Source organism: Pimephales promelas, chromosome 21 (genome assembly GCF_988280905.1).
Source record: "Pimephales promelas chromosome 21, fPimPro1.hap1.1, whole genome shotgun sequence".
In the NCBI taxonomy this organism is placed as follows: Eukaryota; Metazoa; Chordata; class Actinopteri; order Cypriniformes; family Leuciscidae; genus Pimephales; species Pimephales promelas.
Window position 1 is genome coordinate 18,450,901 of NC_142789.1, and position 16,896 is coordinate 18,467,796.

Here is a 16,896-nt window from a genome sequence, read left to right on the forward strand (position 1 = left end):
AATAGGAGATTCAATCAGACGCATTCACTCAATACTGTGAAAAATAAACACTGTTAAATATAATATAATATAATTCTGTCATCATGTATTCATGTCATTCCAAACCTGTATTGCTTTTTTTCTTTTTCTGTGGGACACATATTTTGTCTGTATAATGAAAATCATTGAGATCCAAAACATCAATGAACCCCACTGGCTTCCACTGTGTGTCTATATTTGGAACACCATGAGGAAATGATGACAGAAATTAATTAATGGGTGAACTATATCTTTAACAGTTGAAACTGTTGTACTCAGTTGCTCCCCTGCAGGTCCACCTAAACAACAGCCATAAACAATGAGCCATTTACAGATATATGAGCACAACCTGCTATAAGTGTACAGTTAAATGTGTGTGACAAGGTTACTGGTGTCCTTAAAGCGCCCATGGCAAGTCCCTCTTGTTTTTAGGAATCAGACGCACAGAAACAAATAGCAGCAAGACTAAACAACCCCACCCCCCTCTTCTGCCTGCAGAAAGGAGAGTGATGGGAAAAAGTCGGCCTTACCAGCTGAATCTTCTCTCCATCGATAACCTCCACAATAGCATAAGTTTTATTTGTGTCTTTCATATTGGCCTCTGAATCTCTCATTGCTGCGCACACTTGTAGTTCACCCTAGATCTCCCCGAAGAGACTAACTCGAGCCGCCCAGGGACCTTCTCTCTTCTACTTTCTCCTAACCACTAAACACTGAACTTTCCCCTATCTGGACTTTCAGCCTCCCCTCCCCAGCCCTCTCTCTCCCAAACCTCCCCCCTGCTCCCCCACCTTCACGAAATGCCTTGTAAACAAGTTGAACTCTAACTGAGAGCGGCTTAATTGTTAATGTTGGGCAGTTACTTTAAATACAAAGCACAGTGCTCCCACTTTCCTGATTTCCAACGCAATGTCTTCCCTTGAGTAAATTTTAAGTCAATTAAACATTTTAAATACTGAAAACATTTCCTCCCGAGACATGTCGAAGTAAGCTGGCAAGGTCCTAATATCAGTTATCCAATAAATCAAGCACAAAAAAATAAAAAATAAAAATAAGCCGGCAAAGTTCTCTGAGTCTAAACAGAAAATGAAGCATTTTGAGGTTGCATGAGACAAAAACAGTTGCTTCATTTTACTGAGATGGAGCTTTGCTATAATTAGATGTGACTTTTGTAAATCAGACAAAGATGCTTTTCATCCCTATAACCCTGATAAAAAAGCAGCACAACAAATGGATCCAGCATAATTCCTCCATTGTCAAAGTACGAGGTTGCGGGGGTTTCAAAAATAGACCTATTCAGAGACAAGAAGACGCAGACTGTGCATCACAAACAGGAATTATTCACTCAATTTTCCACTTACCTTCTGGGATTCAGTCATCTGTATTAGTCACCGGCGACAATATCAACGTCTAAAAGGCCTGAACTGAGTGAAGTCTTTACTTACTGTGTTTGGCATCTGGACCACAGGGTCAATATAAGCCTGGATGTCATCATAACTGGACTGCAGGCTGATGATGTCATCAATAACCTCGTCCATCTTGTCAAAAACACATAAGGAGGATTTAGGCACCTTGTGCATTTGCATTCTACAAAATAAGTACACTTTCTCTTGATTTTCTCTGAAGATTTTTGCCTTAAATTCTCCAAAATAACTGTGTCGAGTAAATATATAATTGTAATATTACAGATGAAAGATGTATTCCTCTAAAGAGCCGTACAGGCATAATCCCTCTGTAGCTTAGCTCACAAAGGTTGTTAGTGTGCCACAAGCAAACATTCACTTAGAATCCCATAGGATTTGGTGGCATTGGGAGCGGAGGAAGGAAGGAAGGACCAAAGTCTGCTTCGTTCCAAAGGGCCATCCTGCCCTGGGTTCCCTGTCACTCTTTAATCTGTAATTATACCTCCACGGCCATAATTGGCCACTTAAACACCAATGACAATGGAGTTAAGTTAGTTAACACTCTGACCTTTATGTGCACCCGGGCAAAAAAACACCAACCAAGGGTGAGAAATGGAGAAAATCATAAAAGGCATAGCGTATGATAGATGAGCAAGACATTGTCATTTTCTGTGAACTGAAAGAGGAACTATGGTGCTAAATATATAACTGCAACTGTTTTTTTTTTTTTATTAAAGGTGTTGAGACATCAACATGAATAATTGAATGTGTAGATATGTTATGAGAAAAGTCTTTATTTCAAACATGCCTGGACATGCTTCCAGCCCACAACTGTATGAAAACTAAGAAACTACCTCGTTCTCATGGCTAGAGCCGATGTTGAGCATGGCCATGGGACTGTTGGGTGCGCTGTTCCCAGCGGAGTTCATGAGCTGCTCAGTGCGCATGCAAGTAGAGGGCATGGTTGGTGGGACGGTTCCTGTCTGACCTTGGGGCATGGTGGGTGGAGAGGGCTGTACCAAGCTTGTGACGGCGTGTACTGCCTGCTTGGTGGCATATGTGGTGGACAGGTACTCCTTGACTTGCTGCCGTTGAGACTGTCGAATGTGGTAGTCTGTGGGGTTCTCAAGATGGGTCTGCACCTGTAAAATATAATATAATATAATATAATGTAATTATGTCATGTTTTCACTCTTGTCATTCTAAACCTGTATTGATTTTATAATATAATAGAACAGTACTAATAGTAGTAGTACACTAATAGTACATAGTAGTACACTTACGGTATGTTCAAAAACATACAGTAAACATTGTTTTTTTTTTAATTAATTATTTTATTCATCAAATAAAATATATATTAAAATCATATATATTAATATTTCAAATAATAAAAAAACCCTTCATCATAAAACTGATCATAATAAATGTCTTGAGAGCAAAATCAGTATATTAGAAAGATTTTTGAAGGATCATGATACATTTTAAACTGTATTTGAATAGGAAACAGTAATATTGATTAAACCTTACAGAGACTTTTTTCAAAAACATTCTCCAAATGTACGGTAGTGGAAATATATTTTGACAGAAATATAAGAACTGTAAGAATGCAATACCTTGCATTTTCTAAAGCCACTCATTGAGTAAACACAGAAGTATTTTAAAAATGTGTGCATCGTCTGGCAATATCTCAATATCAATGTCTCATGACTTACAATTCCAGGGGAAAGTACAGCGTTTTAACTGTCACCGTTACAAAACCAAAAACAAAAAAAAAATAAAAACAAGCCAAAGCCTTCAGTCTCAGTCATCTATGTTTTAGAGCCACAGTCATAGATGGTTACATAACTGGGCTTTAAATCTAGGCATGTACGGAGCACACAGGGGCCAGAAAGAGCCTCTAGAGAGCTTCAATGAATCACACAGGCACCTGCTGGTGGAGGTTCAGAGCGGGGTTGACGTCTGACTGGACTGGCCTCATTCTTTCACTTCAAAGCCAGACTGTCTTTAACTGAGTGATTTAGAACACAAAACTGACATTTGATAAAATGTGTGATAAATGTGCAGTGATGAAAAGAAAAAAAGGATTTAAGTGTTAGCAAAGCAACATATTGTCTGTGAACTGTGCTCATATTTGAGCGGGCATGCACATCAACAAAACTGTGTTCCAATGCCTGTATACCGATGGAAAATATCAGCTACAAAACATCAACCACATTCTAGAATGAAAACAAGCCTCAGGATTAGTGGATGAAAGCTTGCAAATTATTCCATTTCTGTCCAATCACTTCTATTATTTAACTGTAAGATTAAAGAACATGATGGAGCAAGTGAAACTTTTATAGGCAGTGTAAGTGAAGGATACAGGACGCACACACACACAAGCTATAAACCGGGGACACTGTCGGGGAGGGCAATTCCCTGGTGTTAAACCTCTCCATGAAGGCTATGTAAAGCAATTTTGGGTAGGGCCAGTTGCACTGAGCTCTCAGAGGTGAAATTACAGAAGGTTAGTTGTGGTTAGAAGTGCATCTAGCATGGAGCTCTTCATTAGATATTTTTATTCAATCTAGGAACTGTGGTGGTAATACGCTCTGTGTGAAACATGAGCTACTGTTGCTTAATCCTTAGGTAACACGTGGTTGGCCGCATGGGAAATTAGCAATAATGTGCTAGTAGCAAAATGTATTGCCACTTACACTCAAGAAAGTAATACTACTTTGGTCTAAGCAAAACAGAGGCTTAACTAGCCTAACAGGTTCCGTTTGGCTCAGTTAAACATAACTAAAGAACGAGTCAAGTCGACTAATATTACTTTATTATCAAGATACAGGTTATTTTAATGCTTGATTTATGATAACCAACATGCCAATTGTCAGATGTCATTATTTATTTGATTTAAACTGAATTTAAATTATGTACTACAGTTTGCATGCATTGATCATTGATCAAAAGTGATTCAGAAACATGCATAGCATTACAAAAAATTTATATTTCAAATAAATGCTGTTTATTCGAACTGACAATTCCTGAATAAAATGCATCATGGTTTCCACAAAATATATTAGGCAACTTCAATGTTTTCAAATGTTTCTTGAGCGGCAAATCAGCATATTAGAAAGATTCCTGAAGGATCATGTGACACTCAAGACTGGAGTAATGATGCTGAAAATTCAGCTTTGCCATCACAGGAATAAATTACATTTTGAAATAGATTATATTGTAAAACAGCGTTTTTAAAACGTAATAATTTTTTCACAAATATTGCCGTTTTCACTGTACTTTTGTTCAAATAAATGCAGACTTAAGCGTAAGAGACTTATTTTAAAAACATCTTTCTGACCCCACCTTTCTGAACTTTAGAACTGTAGTAGTTTTATTTATGCTTTTAAACACAATTAAATGACCTTAATATAAAACATTAACACCATAATATGCATTATAGCTTATTAATTATATAAATATCATTGTTATTTTATTATTTGAAGCAATTTAGTTAAAAATTGTTTATACATATATAAACAGTCAAACTGTTTATGAGTCTCTATCTCTATTGTTAATGGGTCCTAAGAAATTTATTGATATTATTGTCTTAAAACCTTAATGTTTTTGTCGCCTACCACACAGTTGTTGAGCAAGTAACTGAACAGATAACAAAGCCTGTTATTGTCCATTCAAAGAAGCACAAGAAGTAACTACAATAAATGATTAAATAACTCTACAATACATTCCATAACCTCAACTGTCTAAAACTTTACAGATCCCCCCCCCTCCCCCCCCAAAAAAAAAAACTGTGGAGATGTTTTGTCATGCTCTAAAAGAAGAATGAAGAAAACAATTAAGTTAACTTGTAGGTGAAGTACAAAGTTTCATAACATCGCACACACCTAAACTCAAAATTTAATGTACGTACACTGAGCACAAAGTCGCTTTCTTTAAACTAACTGATAACAATCCAGGATACAGATGGAATCAGACAGAAACATGTCACCTGTAAGAATGTCTTCCTGTGCGTTATCTCTGTATAAGTCATGTCAGAGTGGCCCCTCTTTCCTCTTACCTGGCTGCCGTTCCACCGCATTCTTCTACAAATATTCCTCACTTTGTTTTTGATCTTGGTTGAAATGTAATCCGGCACACCAAAGCCGTGGTCAGTCCTGCACGACCCACTGACTTCTGGACTTTGCCCACTACTCTTTCACCGCAATATAAGAGGAGATTACCAAAGTACTTAATCTTGCCTAATTTGGTCTTCGTGCACTCTTTAGAACTCATTCATCCAGTTGGGACCACTGGGGTGGCCGGAGGACGGCTAGACTACCCAATGGAAGGCAAGATTAGGGTCTCACGGGGGAGCTCTTTCATACTACAGAACACATAGCTGCACAATGATTAGATGGAATTTGGCAAGATTTAAGGGAGAGGGCGTTTCTTATCTTAGTATTTCCCACAAACACCTATCACGCTTTTTTATGAAAACCAAAAAAAAAAAAAAAAAAAAGGTTTCGAACTAACAGACATTTTTCACATTTCTGGGGTTGAAGCAGAAGTGGGTAAAGTTTTGATAAACTTTTATAGTGGTGAACAGAAACTACAACCAAAATATTTTTTGGATTACCAGTTGATCCAATCTCAATAGATTCAATATGAAAATAAATGCCAAGGTACTAAAACACAAAAGGGCAGATACTAATAATATTGTGCCCGTGCAAACCCTCTTTTGGCATTAAAAGCTGCTATATTTACTGAAGACGCAGTGAAAAATTAGCGCTGAAAAAGCTTGGACACAGTTATTTTTTGCGGATGACCATATTGCATGTGTATTTGTAGGAGTTTCCCTGTCAGACAGTAAAACTTATGGGTGGAGATTATTTATTTTGGTTTAATTTAAGTAGCTAATTTAGTGGTATTTCCGGCATTACATACATGTATTAACTGATTTTGTATCTGACATGACATTGGATTCGCCTATTCTCTGCAGAAATTTCCTCTTACAACTGCGTTTTTATTAGATTGCAGCTGCGTGTTAATTTGCCCTGTTTAGTAAATCTTTCCCAAAGTAGTCTTTAATGTACATATGATTATTGTTGACTCTTGTTGACAAAGCGATTTTCTTCCTTTTTGTTAATTCGCTTCATCACACCCAAATTCAGATGAGCACACACATGATGATGGATATACCTTTAGGACTTCAACAGGCACCTGCATGGGTGCCTGGAAGTGAGTTGGTGCGGTGATGGCTGATGAGGGTGCAGTTGGGCCTGGCATGCGATGCTGCATGTAATGCATGGATGCTGCCTGTTGTTGCTGCCGCTCCCGCTGCTCCTCCTGCTGCATTTGGTCCCGCATGAGCTGCAGGCGCAGGCCGATGCGTGACGACATGGCTGGGGGACGCGGGGGGCGGGCTGCTGTCGCCGCGCAGTCCAGCCCGAAGAGTGGTGGGGTTTCTGCAAAGGAAATAGTTAGAGGAAGAGAATATGAAGTAAATGGATCCAAGGTATTATACTTTATATTTATAGTTTTAAAAACAGTATCAGTAGCAACAGTTAGTTTAAAAAAAAAATTGGGTTGGGTTTAGAGTTGTGTGTTTATATATATATATATATATATATATATATATATAGACGCAAATAAATGCTGATCTTTTGAACTTTCTAATTGTCAAAGAATCCTGAAAAAAATCATGGCTTCCAAAAAAATATTATATGTAGTACAATATCATAATAAAAACGGTTTTTGAGTAGCATATCATATTAGAATGAATTTTGAAGGACCATGACACTGAAGACTGGAGCAGTGTAAAGATTCAGCTTTGAATCACATTTTAAAATACGTATTTCATTTACATTAGATTTACAATTATTCATTTAGCTGATGCTTTTATCCAAAGCGACTTACAATTGCTATATATGTCAGAGGTCGCACGCCTCTGGAGCAACCAGGGGTTAAGTGTCCTGCTCAGGGACACATTGGTGTCTCACAGTAGATTCGAACCAGGGTCTCTCACACCAAAGGCATGTGTCTTTTCCACTGCATCATCACCACCCCACTATATTGCACTCTGTATCTGTATTTGCGATCAATTAAACATTGCAACAGCAAAAAAATGCTGACTCCAAACTTTTGTAATCACAAAATAAACCCTGACAGGGTTATCGGGGAAATTATTCTGAATAAATTCATTAATAAATAATATGATATATATATATATATATTTATCTTTTCTGACCATCTTAAAGCAGCTAGAAACAAGCCCCCTATCTTCAAACACAGCTACATGGTTAAGATGGATTTTCCAGAACACACACACACACACACACAATGTATAGACTGTGGCTTGACATATTTATAAGGTACAATCACAATATAAAGCCTCAAGTTTAAATTAATAACAGAATAAAAGTATAGAACCTAAATCACGTAACTTGACATTTCCTAAAATAGAAAAAAAATCACTGTGTACAATTTTTTTAAAAGATTTTTAGCTATTATAACCACATTCCCCATTTAACCACCATATGATAAATCCATGTCAATTAGGTGTCCTCAAATTGCCTGAAAGAATATCAAAAACCTAAGGCATTCCTATGGTACCACAAGGAGACCGATGGCTCTTATTAAATACAACTCAGAAGTAACGATGAGTGTGATGGGGAAGTCATGTGAGGGTCAGGTGGTGTTTTTCTTTTAAAGCTCATGTGAGTTGTCTTTTTAATTTGGAAATGTCTCAAACATCCTCACTCCATGCCTTTTACCCCACTATAAATAAAGGCCCACACCCTGTATTATTCTGTGGTCCTGGGGAGTCCCTATTTGAACGAGTTCCTCTTTTTGGGGTGCCTCAGAAGACCAATATGCAAACAAGCATGACTTTGCTAAAAGGAAGTGGAATTTAAGAGTACTGATAGAGAAGGATGGGGTACTAAGTATGCACACTATGCTAGATAAAGCCATCTGAAGCCTGCCAGGCACGTCCTCAGTTGCTTTACATCACAAACTATACAGTACATGGCCACGGAGTAGAAAGGACAACCCAGAGAGACTATGGAGAAAAGCTTATTGTACTAGAGGTACAATAAGCAAAGCAGCTCCTATTGAGATAGTACTGAAGCAGTATTTAGCCCACAGTGTACATTTCAGCGGTGGAGGGGGGGCAAACACACTACAAGCTTTGTGGTTCATACTGGTCAGTGAACACTTTCAGGCTCTGTCACCAGGGCAGTTGCCAGAGGTTGACTCAGTTCCAGGAGAGCAGAGTTTTGGGACGGGCTGTCTTACAAACAGCTGGACTGATATACAGAAGAACCGGATCACCGTGGGTGGTTCAAGTCTGCTGATATTTGATTTTAAAATGAGTGAGCCAAGATCAAATTTGAAGGTGGCACAAGACCATTTGAAAAAAATGACTGTTATGATACTTGTGGCAGGTGTTATTATGTTGCTTTAATGGTTGGAAAGATGCTCTGGCAAGTTTCTAGAGCAGGAATTCACAAACCTGCTCCTGGAGGGCCAATGTCCGAAAAGTTTAGCTCCAACTTGCCTGTTGCGTCAATACACCAGTCTGGAAGTTTTTAGTGCTGCGTTTGATCGCGTACCATAGTAGGTACTACACTTGGTTTGAAACTTACTTCAGGATAGATTAAAAAAAGTATATTCTATATAGTATGAAAGTTGGACGTACTACATCTGCCATGTTGTCATTGTAATGTGCCATACGACATCAGTTGCGTCGATTCACTTTTATTTTGAGTGATTTCCACAATTAGCTTTGGGTTCAGTTGATAATGGGAATTCTCTTTGTTAACCTAATGAAAGCTGCTTGTTTTGAAAGTGAGTTCTGTCAGAGATGTACTTCATACATTGCAACAAAACTATTAAAAAAGCAATCTGCCATTGGCCTTAGAGCTGGTCCCACCCCAAGTTACACCATTGGTTGAGTCAGTGTTGTGTCGGGCCGATCGGGATTCAAGCAAACAGAGCAATGTTTTGATAGTGCCACACAGCATACATTTAGACTTTTAAAAAAGCATACACTGAAATTAAAATTCTGTCCAGTACTGGTAATCCGATAATTATTTTCATGTTATGATCTTTATTAAAACGATATATTATTTTGAGTAAATAAACAAAAAGACAAAAAATGTAATCAATTGTTTAAAATTCTACAAGTGAATAACACTAATGCACAGTATAAATAATGGATATTCATTTTATACTTAGCTAAATATTGCATTTAATAGTGCTTATATATTATCATTACTGAAAAGATAGGAAAATACCAATACTTGAAAATCTCTAAAATATCAGCCAATAACCATTTTTCAAGGGAATTAAACTATCATCAGCTTACATGTAGTCGTATCTACCTCTTAAATGGGAATAGGAGTATTTTAACATTCAACACAAATACTTAAGTTGTAAGTATGAGCAATAGCTTGACTATGACTATGGCACATGACTAGGTGGTGATTTATATCTGGTCAAATAACTTGTAATTTTCCCAGATTTTCCAATGAAGAAACAACCTGCTTGCTTGATTGTTTCTCAGAAGTCCACTGAAGAGTCAGAGTTGGGCGTTCTCATATCTTGTATCAACAAAACATTTCAGGCTCAGCCCTAAACATAGTGACGTATATATCCGGCATATACTGACGCTGCTCTGTGCGTAAACCACCTCCTTCTGTGACGTCACTCTCCCACACCGCCCATCAGCGAATGCCAGGCATACTGGAGATGCATCCAAACAGAGCCAGCTATCAAAGTGCTCCATTGTCACAGTAGTCACTAACCAGTGAATTTATGGCATCTTTACATCAAAGCATGAAGAAAAAATAGAAAAAGCCACAACGCTTATGCACATATACACAAATACACCTGCATACTTACAAGTCTCATATCATTCAATATGTCACTATGCCTGTGTGCCGCCTTTAAAGGGGTCATGAACTGGCTTTTTTAATTTTATTATATTGTTGTCTGAGGTCAACTTATGACGTTCGCTTGGTTTTTGCATTCAAAAACATCAAAATGAATAGGTAATTGGCTATTTTCTACCCTAGTTTTGAGCCTAACTCAAAAACGCTCGGTTTTTATGGGCGTCTCGCATTGAAGACTTGGAAGTAAACGCCCACTGCTGTGAGTGGATAACAGTTTTGCATATTATAATGAGTTTCAACTCAGCCGTTGATGCACTTGGGGGAAATTGTTTTGAAAACGTCCAATGTTGTAAAATGGCAACCGGAACGATTCGCCCGTATATGTTCGACTCAGAGTCTGTGTGTTGCACCATTCCTGTCAGATCCAATAAAGACGTAACATCACCGTTTTTTTAATATTAATCGGTCTGCAAATCCAGTCTTGTTTACAAAACAATCCTCAGTGAAATGAAGCGAACAGATGGACAATGTTTTACCTTCATCAGTTGGAATGTCATTAAATGAAGTTTAACCATGCATTCCTATTGGAATCCAGAGGAAGCTTATGCAGCGACTGTCTTCATCCACAACCAGGCACTGCACAATATTTTATATTGCTCGGTAGCTCGATCCAGTTTGTCATACCTAATAACATAGATATGCCTATGTTATTTAGCTCTGTGTGTAATGTGCGAATCGGTGGGCGGGGCTAAACCAGCCGTGTTGAAGTAGGCGTTGATCTTCTTCTGCGGGGGTGGTGTTTTATCCTCTTTGACGTCATAGTTCCCCACTTTTAAAAATGAGTCGTTTGCTTGGGCTGGTGTCAATAAAAGCTTTTATTGGACTAACAAGGACGTTTTCAGTTCTGAAACTTACAGGATATTCTTATAATATTATGACCTTTTAGAAGTCAAAAGTTTAAGGAATATTTGATTTCTCAGTTCATCACCCCTTTAACACAGCAAAGATCAATACTGTGATATATTATTATTAGTTGCAAGCAAACAATTGGTGGAAAATATAATGCATGTCTTCATTAAGTGGCGAAGACAGTGATAATGTGGAAAAAAAACAACAAAAAAAAACTCACATTGCCTATCCAAACACCATATGTCAGAGCACATGCACTAACCAGGCCAATACTCAAACAAATGTAAACATAAATCTGAAAATGCCCTCAGAATACTTGTGTGTGAATACTAATGCAATAATACTAATACACTGGGTGGTCAAGGTTTGCCAACTAGCCCCAACTACTAGATAATGTAACTACACAAAATGAATACAGAAATGTATTCATTCAGAAATGTATCCTTATGTACTAATGGCCATTTTAAAAGTTGATTCGGACAAAAATAAAACAATTTGCAGGTTATTTGAAACATATGACTACTATTTCAGTATAGCATGGCAGACATTTCCAGGGAATTTAATAGCTTGCTTAGGTCTTCATTATTTCCTAGAATGCAATGAGCATTAGCATTAGCCAGAGTGGCTAAAGTGATCAGTTTGTGTTCAGAGTTAACGTCTGCAATATCAGGCATTCACAATTCTGAGATTTGGTTAGAAACTGCTCCTTATATGCAAATATGAATACATCATAGTTGTGGGGTTTCTGACACTGCAGTAACCTGCACAGGAATGGTGGGCAAGGGTCTGGTAAAGTACCTGATTATATTGGCTCGTCTTCAGTTTCTGCCCACCCTTGATTTACCGTCCGCCCTTTCTAGCAAAGCAGCGAGGCAAGCGGAACCAAAAATAACACCCACACTTTCTGTTCCTGTTCCTTGCAGAGACACCCTGTTCCCTCAGGGTAATAGACTGCTGCTGTGTAAAATGACTCTGCAGCACACAGTGAACTTTCCATGCTCTGGCCAATTTATCTGGCATGTTCTATGGATTCACACTCGCACATGGGATTAACACTCGCCGGGATAACGCTAGGTGGGATGGGTAAGGGAAGGACATCACTCAAGTAGGAAGTTGAACCTTTTGACAGTGTCTTCACAGCACCCTTTTCCTTCCTCTTTTTCCTCAAGACAATCAAGAGCGTCAGTTTTCCACAAAGCTGCTTTATTTGAGTTTTGATTTGGTACAAACCAGGTCACAAACATTACAAGGAATTCAACTGGAGCAAATAACGACAAATGGCAGATATTAAAATGATATGCTATTGTCAAAATAAATAATCTACAAGCAAATGTAGGCATCACAACATTATAGTGTAGAGTATAAACAAAATGTACACTCATTTTGAGATTTGCTAAAGATAGCATTTAAGTACTATTTTTTAATGTTGAACTTTTACGTTAGCCTAATCGTTACCAATATGCTAAAAATAACATAATATGATCATTTAAAACAATTCTGCATTTCTTCTCTTGTTGCAGGTTTCTTAATCTAGTTGTTTAATAAATCTAGCAATGTGTACTAAAACGATTGTTGGCTCTCTGATGAATGATTTTGTTCTCCTTCTGTAAGTCACTTTGGATAAAAGTGTCTCCTAAATGCATAAATGTAAAAAACATAAACAACAACTTAAATATAGTACTGATATTATCTATCGTTTTTATGAATTCCGTAAAATAAGCACAAAGATGGCAGAGATTTTTAAAACAAAATGGAGCACATTGATTGATAAACTGAATATCATCTAGGGTCCCATGATTTCAAGAAAATAAAAACAGAAAAATCCCCAAATGATGCTTGTGTCATGTGCAGTGTGGTCATGCCTTTTGGGCTCTCAACAACACAGCGATTACCTCACTCGCAAACTCATGCAATCAAGTAAATAAACATCACGAAAACTTCTGCTTTTAAAGTCACTAATCCGCTGTCCTCAATCCAAAACTGTTCTACACTGTTTCATTTCACTGTTGATTGACACTGAGAATGGAGAAAATGACAATTTACTTAACATCAAAAGAGAAAAAACACTTTCAGGTTTCCCAGCTTTCACGTGAATAAGACCTCCATGAACTTCCATGACCTTCCACTTTTAACTCTTTCCCTGCCATTGATGTTTTTCTGTCATTTATTATTAAAGCTTCCCCACCATTGACGGAATTTTTCCGCCAATCTATGGTTATCACTGTTGTATGGTAGGGGTGCTATGACGCATTGTATAGAATATCCGGAAAAAAACATGCAAAAAAAAAAAAAAAAAAGTGATCGAAGCATTGCTTATGCACATGTAAGCGAACATGATCATCAAACATTAAACAGCATAGAAATATTACTGAATGAAAGTCAAAAAAAAAAAAAAGAAACAACAATTTTCTCAGCTTTTTGTTCAAAATGCTGCTTTTTTGTATGAAACCTACCTGATTTTTTTTTAATGATCACATTTAAGTGTTGATAAAACAAAAAGAATGTATGAAGCTAGAATAAAATCAAAAATAAAAAAGGAACAGAAAAAAAGATTCTGTTCTCTTTATATAGATCAGATATTCATACAACAAAATATTTTGGGGTGCATGGAATTTTGTGAACATAACCAAAAATGCTGTCAGTCTGGCAACTTTAAAAAAATGCTGGTTGGGAAAGAGTTAAGTGGTCATATGCTGGATTAAACGGATTGCTGGATTTAGTCCAAGAGGCAAGACAACTTAATCCTGACACAGCAGTGACACAATACATCACATACTTTCTACAACAGCTGTTTTTTCCAGACAGTTTTAAAATATAATGTATATAAAAACAGTATATTGTTTGGCTGCATTTAATTGTTAAAATATGAAAATATTATTATTATTATAACTATTTAAAATAACTTTATACATATTTTAAAATGGAATTTATTTCTGTGATGGCAAATCAAAATTTTCAGCATCATTACCCCAGTCACAGCAGAAATCATTGTAATATGCTGATTTTCTGCTCAAGAAACATTTCTTAAAATCAATGTTAGGATTCCTTGATGACTAGAATATTTTAAATCATTAATCCTTTTTTTTTTGTTACTTTTTATCAATTTAAAGGGACCTTGTGTAGGAATTTCTACCATCTTTTTCAAATGTGTGCCGCATCTACGGAAGCCGTTACGTACCAAAAAGCTGTGACAGGATGTCTTCTAAGTTCTAATAGCACTTCGTCAAGTGTTCCTTCAGGCGAAGGTTATTTCAAACAAACAGCAACAGCAACACAACGAACAAACAAATGTTACAGTATGAATTACTGAAAGACATGCACTATTATAATTAGAAGTTATGCCACCTTTATTCGTTATATTTTCTACGTGCATTGTTAGATATCATCGCCAACTTTTTTGGCGACGAGGATTTCTTCTCCTGTGGCTCGGCATATGTATGGTCCACCATTAAAAATAACAGTGGAATGCAGCCTTTTAAACTTGCCGGGGCAGTGACTCTCACTGCTCTACTCCTCTGTTTCTGATGCTTTCGGTTACGTCACACTGGCTCTGAACGAAAACGCGTTGTGGAAACGCGTTGGCCTAGTACTTTTTGTCCCTCTCTGCTATTATAGTTTTTCAAGATGGCGGAACTACATCGAAGCCTCCGTGGACCTACCAGTCCCATGTATTTAAAGAAAATAAAGGATACGTTTCTGAGGATAAGTCAGAGGTATTTGCACACCATTGAGGACATATTTATGAATGAAAATATTGATTTCAGATACCTAAAAAAGTACACATTGTCCCTTTAATCCATCCCCCATCCTTGCTGAATAAAAGTATTAATTTATCTAAAGAAATTTAGGCCTGTATACACTTCATCTTAATACCACCAGTAGTTATATCTACCATCTAGAAGAAAAAAAAAATAGTGGAAATACACAAATGACATGGGATGACACTCCTACATTCCTGAAGTGTCAGTGTTGTACAAGTGTGTCAAGATTCTTGATATAATCTAGAGCATTGTCAAGCTCAATTATGTTCTAGTGTGTAGACTAACTTGATTAGATTCTAACTTATCTAACAACTGCAATGACCTGTGGGTGACTTCTTTCAAAATTTTTAAAACATACGCAAACAACATGTTTCTAAACCTCGTTTCTACCGTCTTTACAAAGTCAATTACTATCTGACCTCTTGACTCTGAAGCAGTGGAAAATATAATTGTTTATTATTATCAGACAATGCCACTATTGAGAAGTCTTTTTAAAAATAAATCATCTAAGATTGCAAATGCTGTGATGTGCAGACAGCCACGTGCAAAGATATTCATGGACTTGGGAAGGATCAAAAAAGGTTTCTATTAGTAAAAACAATGTAGAATATGCTTTTTATATAAAGCCCTTGTATTTGGGCCATTTCATTCAGGGGGGGTACTATATTTACTCAACCCGTGTCACTTATTACTCACTCGTTCAACAGGAAATCATAACCCAATACAACCTAAATGCAACTTCCATCTTTGTCTGGCATTTACGGGAAAATACACAAACGACACAATTTTCCTAACAGACAAGCCCAGTTGCACTCGGACACACGCTGAACGCTGTATTCTCCATGGCTTTCTGTGCCTTTATTCATTTGTCTCTGTGAGAAATATCTCACAATTACCTCTTTGTGTAGAAAGTGCTGAAAGTGATCTGGGTGTCCTCCACGCGCTGCTCTCTACATGACTGGGTGCCTGCCTATGAGTGGGCTGAAAAACTGGAAGAGAAACACAGAGATGTGTATTAGTGGCCATGCTTTGTCCAGTGAGTAACATAAAGAGGTGTCCGGTTGTGGCTGGATGAATCGGAGTGATGAGAATACTGCAGATAGTTGCGGCTGCACTGTTTCTAGCGGTCCAAGTAACAAGGCAACAGGTGTATCGAAGATATATCTATTTATATGCACAGTTGATTTCTGGGTCAAACCATGAAACATCTAATTAAACTTCTTTCCAAACTGTGAGAATTAAACCTGTACAGTGCATTTATTCTTATAGATCCAACAACACCGTTAAGTTATTCTGCACAATGACGTGTAACTCAGCTGATGATAAAGATTTGATAATGTAACCACAATCTTTGTATTCAGTGTGGTCCAATGATCTTAGAGCAGATGCCTCCAGTACAGAATGTTTTTTTTTGTTGGCCATAAAGCTCTTGAAATGCTTTTATACTGCTAATATTTATTGTGAACTATTTCTGTAAAAATAATAAAATAAATAAAATAGGGACCACAATTGAAAAATAGCTCTTAAAGGGATAGTTCACTTTGAAATTATTTTTTTATGTTTTAGCTTACCCCAAGGGCATCCAAGATGTAGGTGTCTTTGTTTCCACAGTATTTTCAATTTTGATATTTTTAGGTCAAACCGTTCTTGTCTGTCAGTCATATAATGGAGGTCTGGGGTCTTCCTCAAATTAAACATGATTCAATGACTTTTTTTTTTTAAATGTAAGTACACTTTGATGGCCTAAGACACTAAACGAGCGGTTTGTGTGAGAAAACAAACAGTATTTAAATAGTTTTTACCTTTTGAAACCACAGCCACGTCCAAGAGATCTGAGGGCGCGGGCACTTCGGCAAGTGCCGGAAATTGCCGGAAGTGATCTCTTGCGCGGTTGCGCAAAAAAAAAAAAATCAACGTTGTCCGTTTATATTT

The 16,896-nt window shown here is 37.3% G+C and overlaps 1 protein-coding gene across 4 annotated transcripts in view; it reads right to left on the minus strand.

The window, feature by feature from the left end:
* The window catches only part of tfeb (transcription factor EB), a 45,657-nt gene that overhangs the window by 7,341 nt on the left and 21,420 nt on the right, over positions 1–16,896 (minus strand). For 3 of the 4 annotated variants that reach the window (XM_039673473.2, XM_039673471.2, XM_039673472.2), the window contains exons 2-5: positions 15,861–15,953; positions 6,600–6,865; positions 2,276–2,563; positions 1,464–1,556 (exon numbers count right to left, since the gene is read on the minus strand). In XM_039673473.2, coding sequence (XP_039529407.2) covers positions 1,464–1,556; positions 2,276–2,563; positions 6,600–6,800 — 582 coding nt within the window. In that variant the 5' untranslated portion in view covers positions 6,801–6,865; positions 15,861–15,953. The remainder of the gene's footprint in view (positions 1–1,463; positions 1,557–2,275; positions 2,564–6,599; positions 6,866–15,860; positions 15,954–16,896) is intronic. The other variant, XM_089125312.1, reaches the window with a different exon arrangement.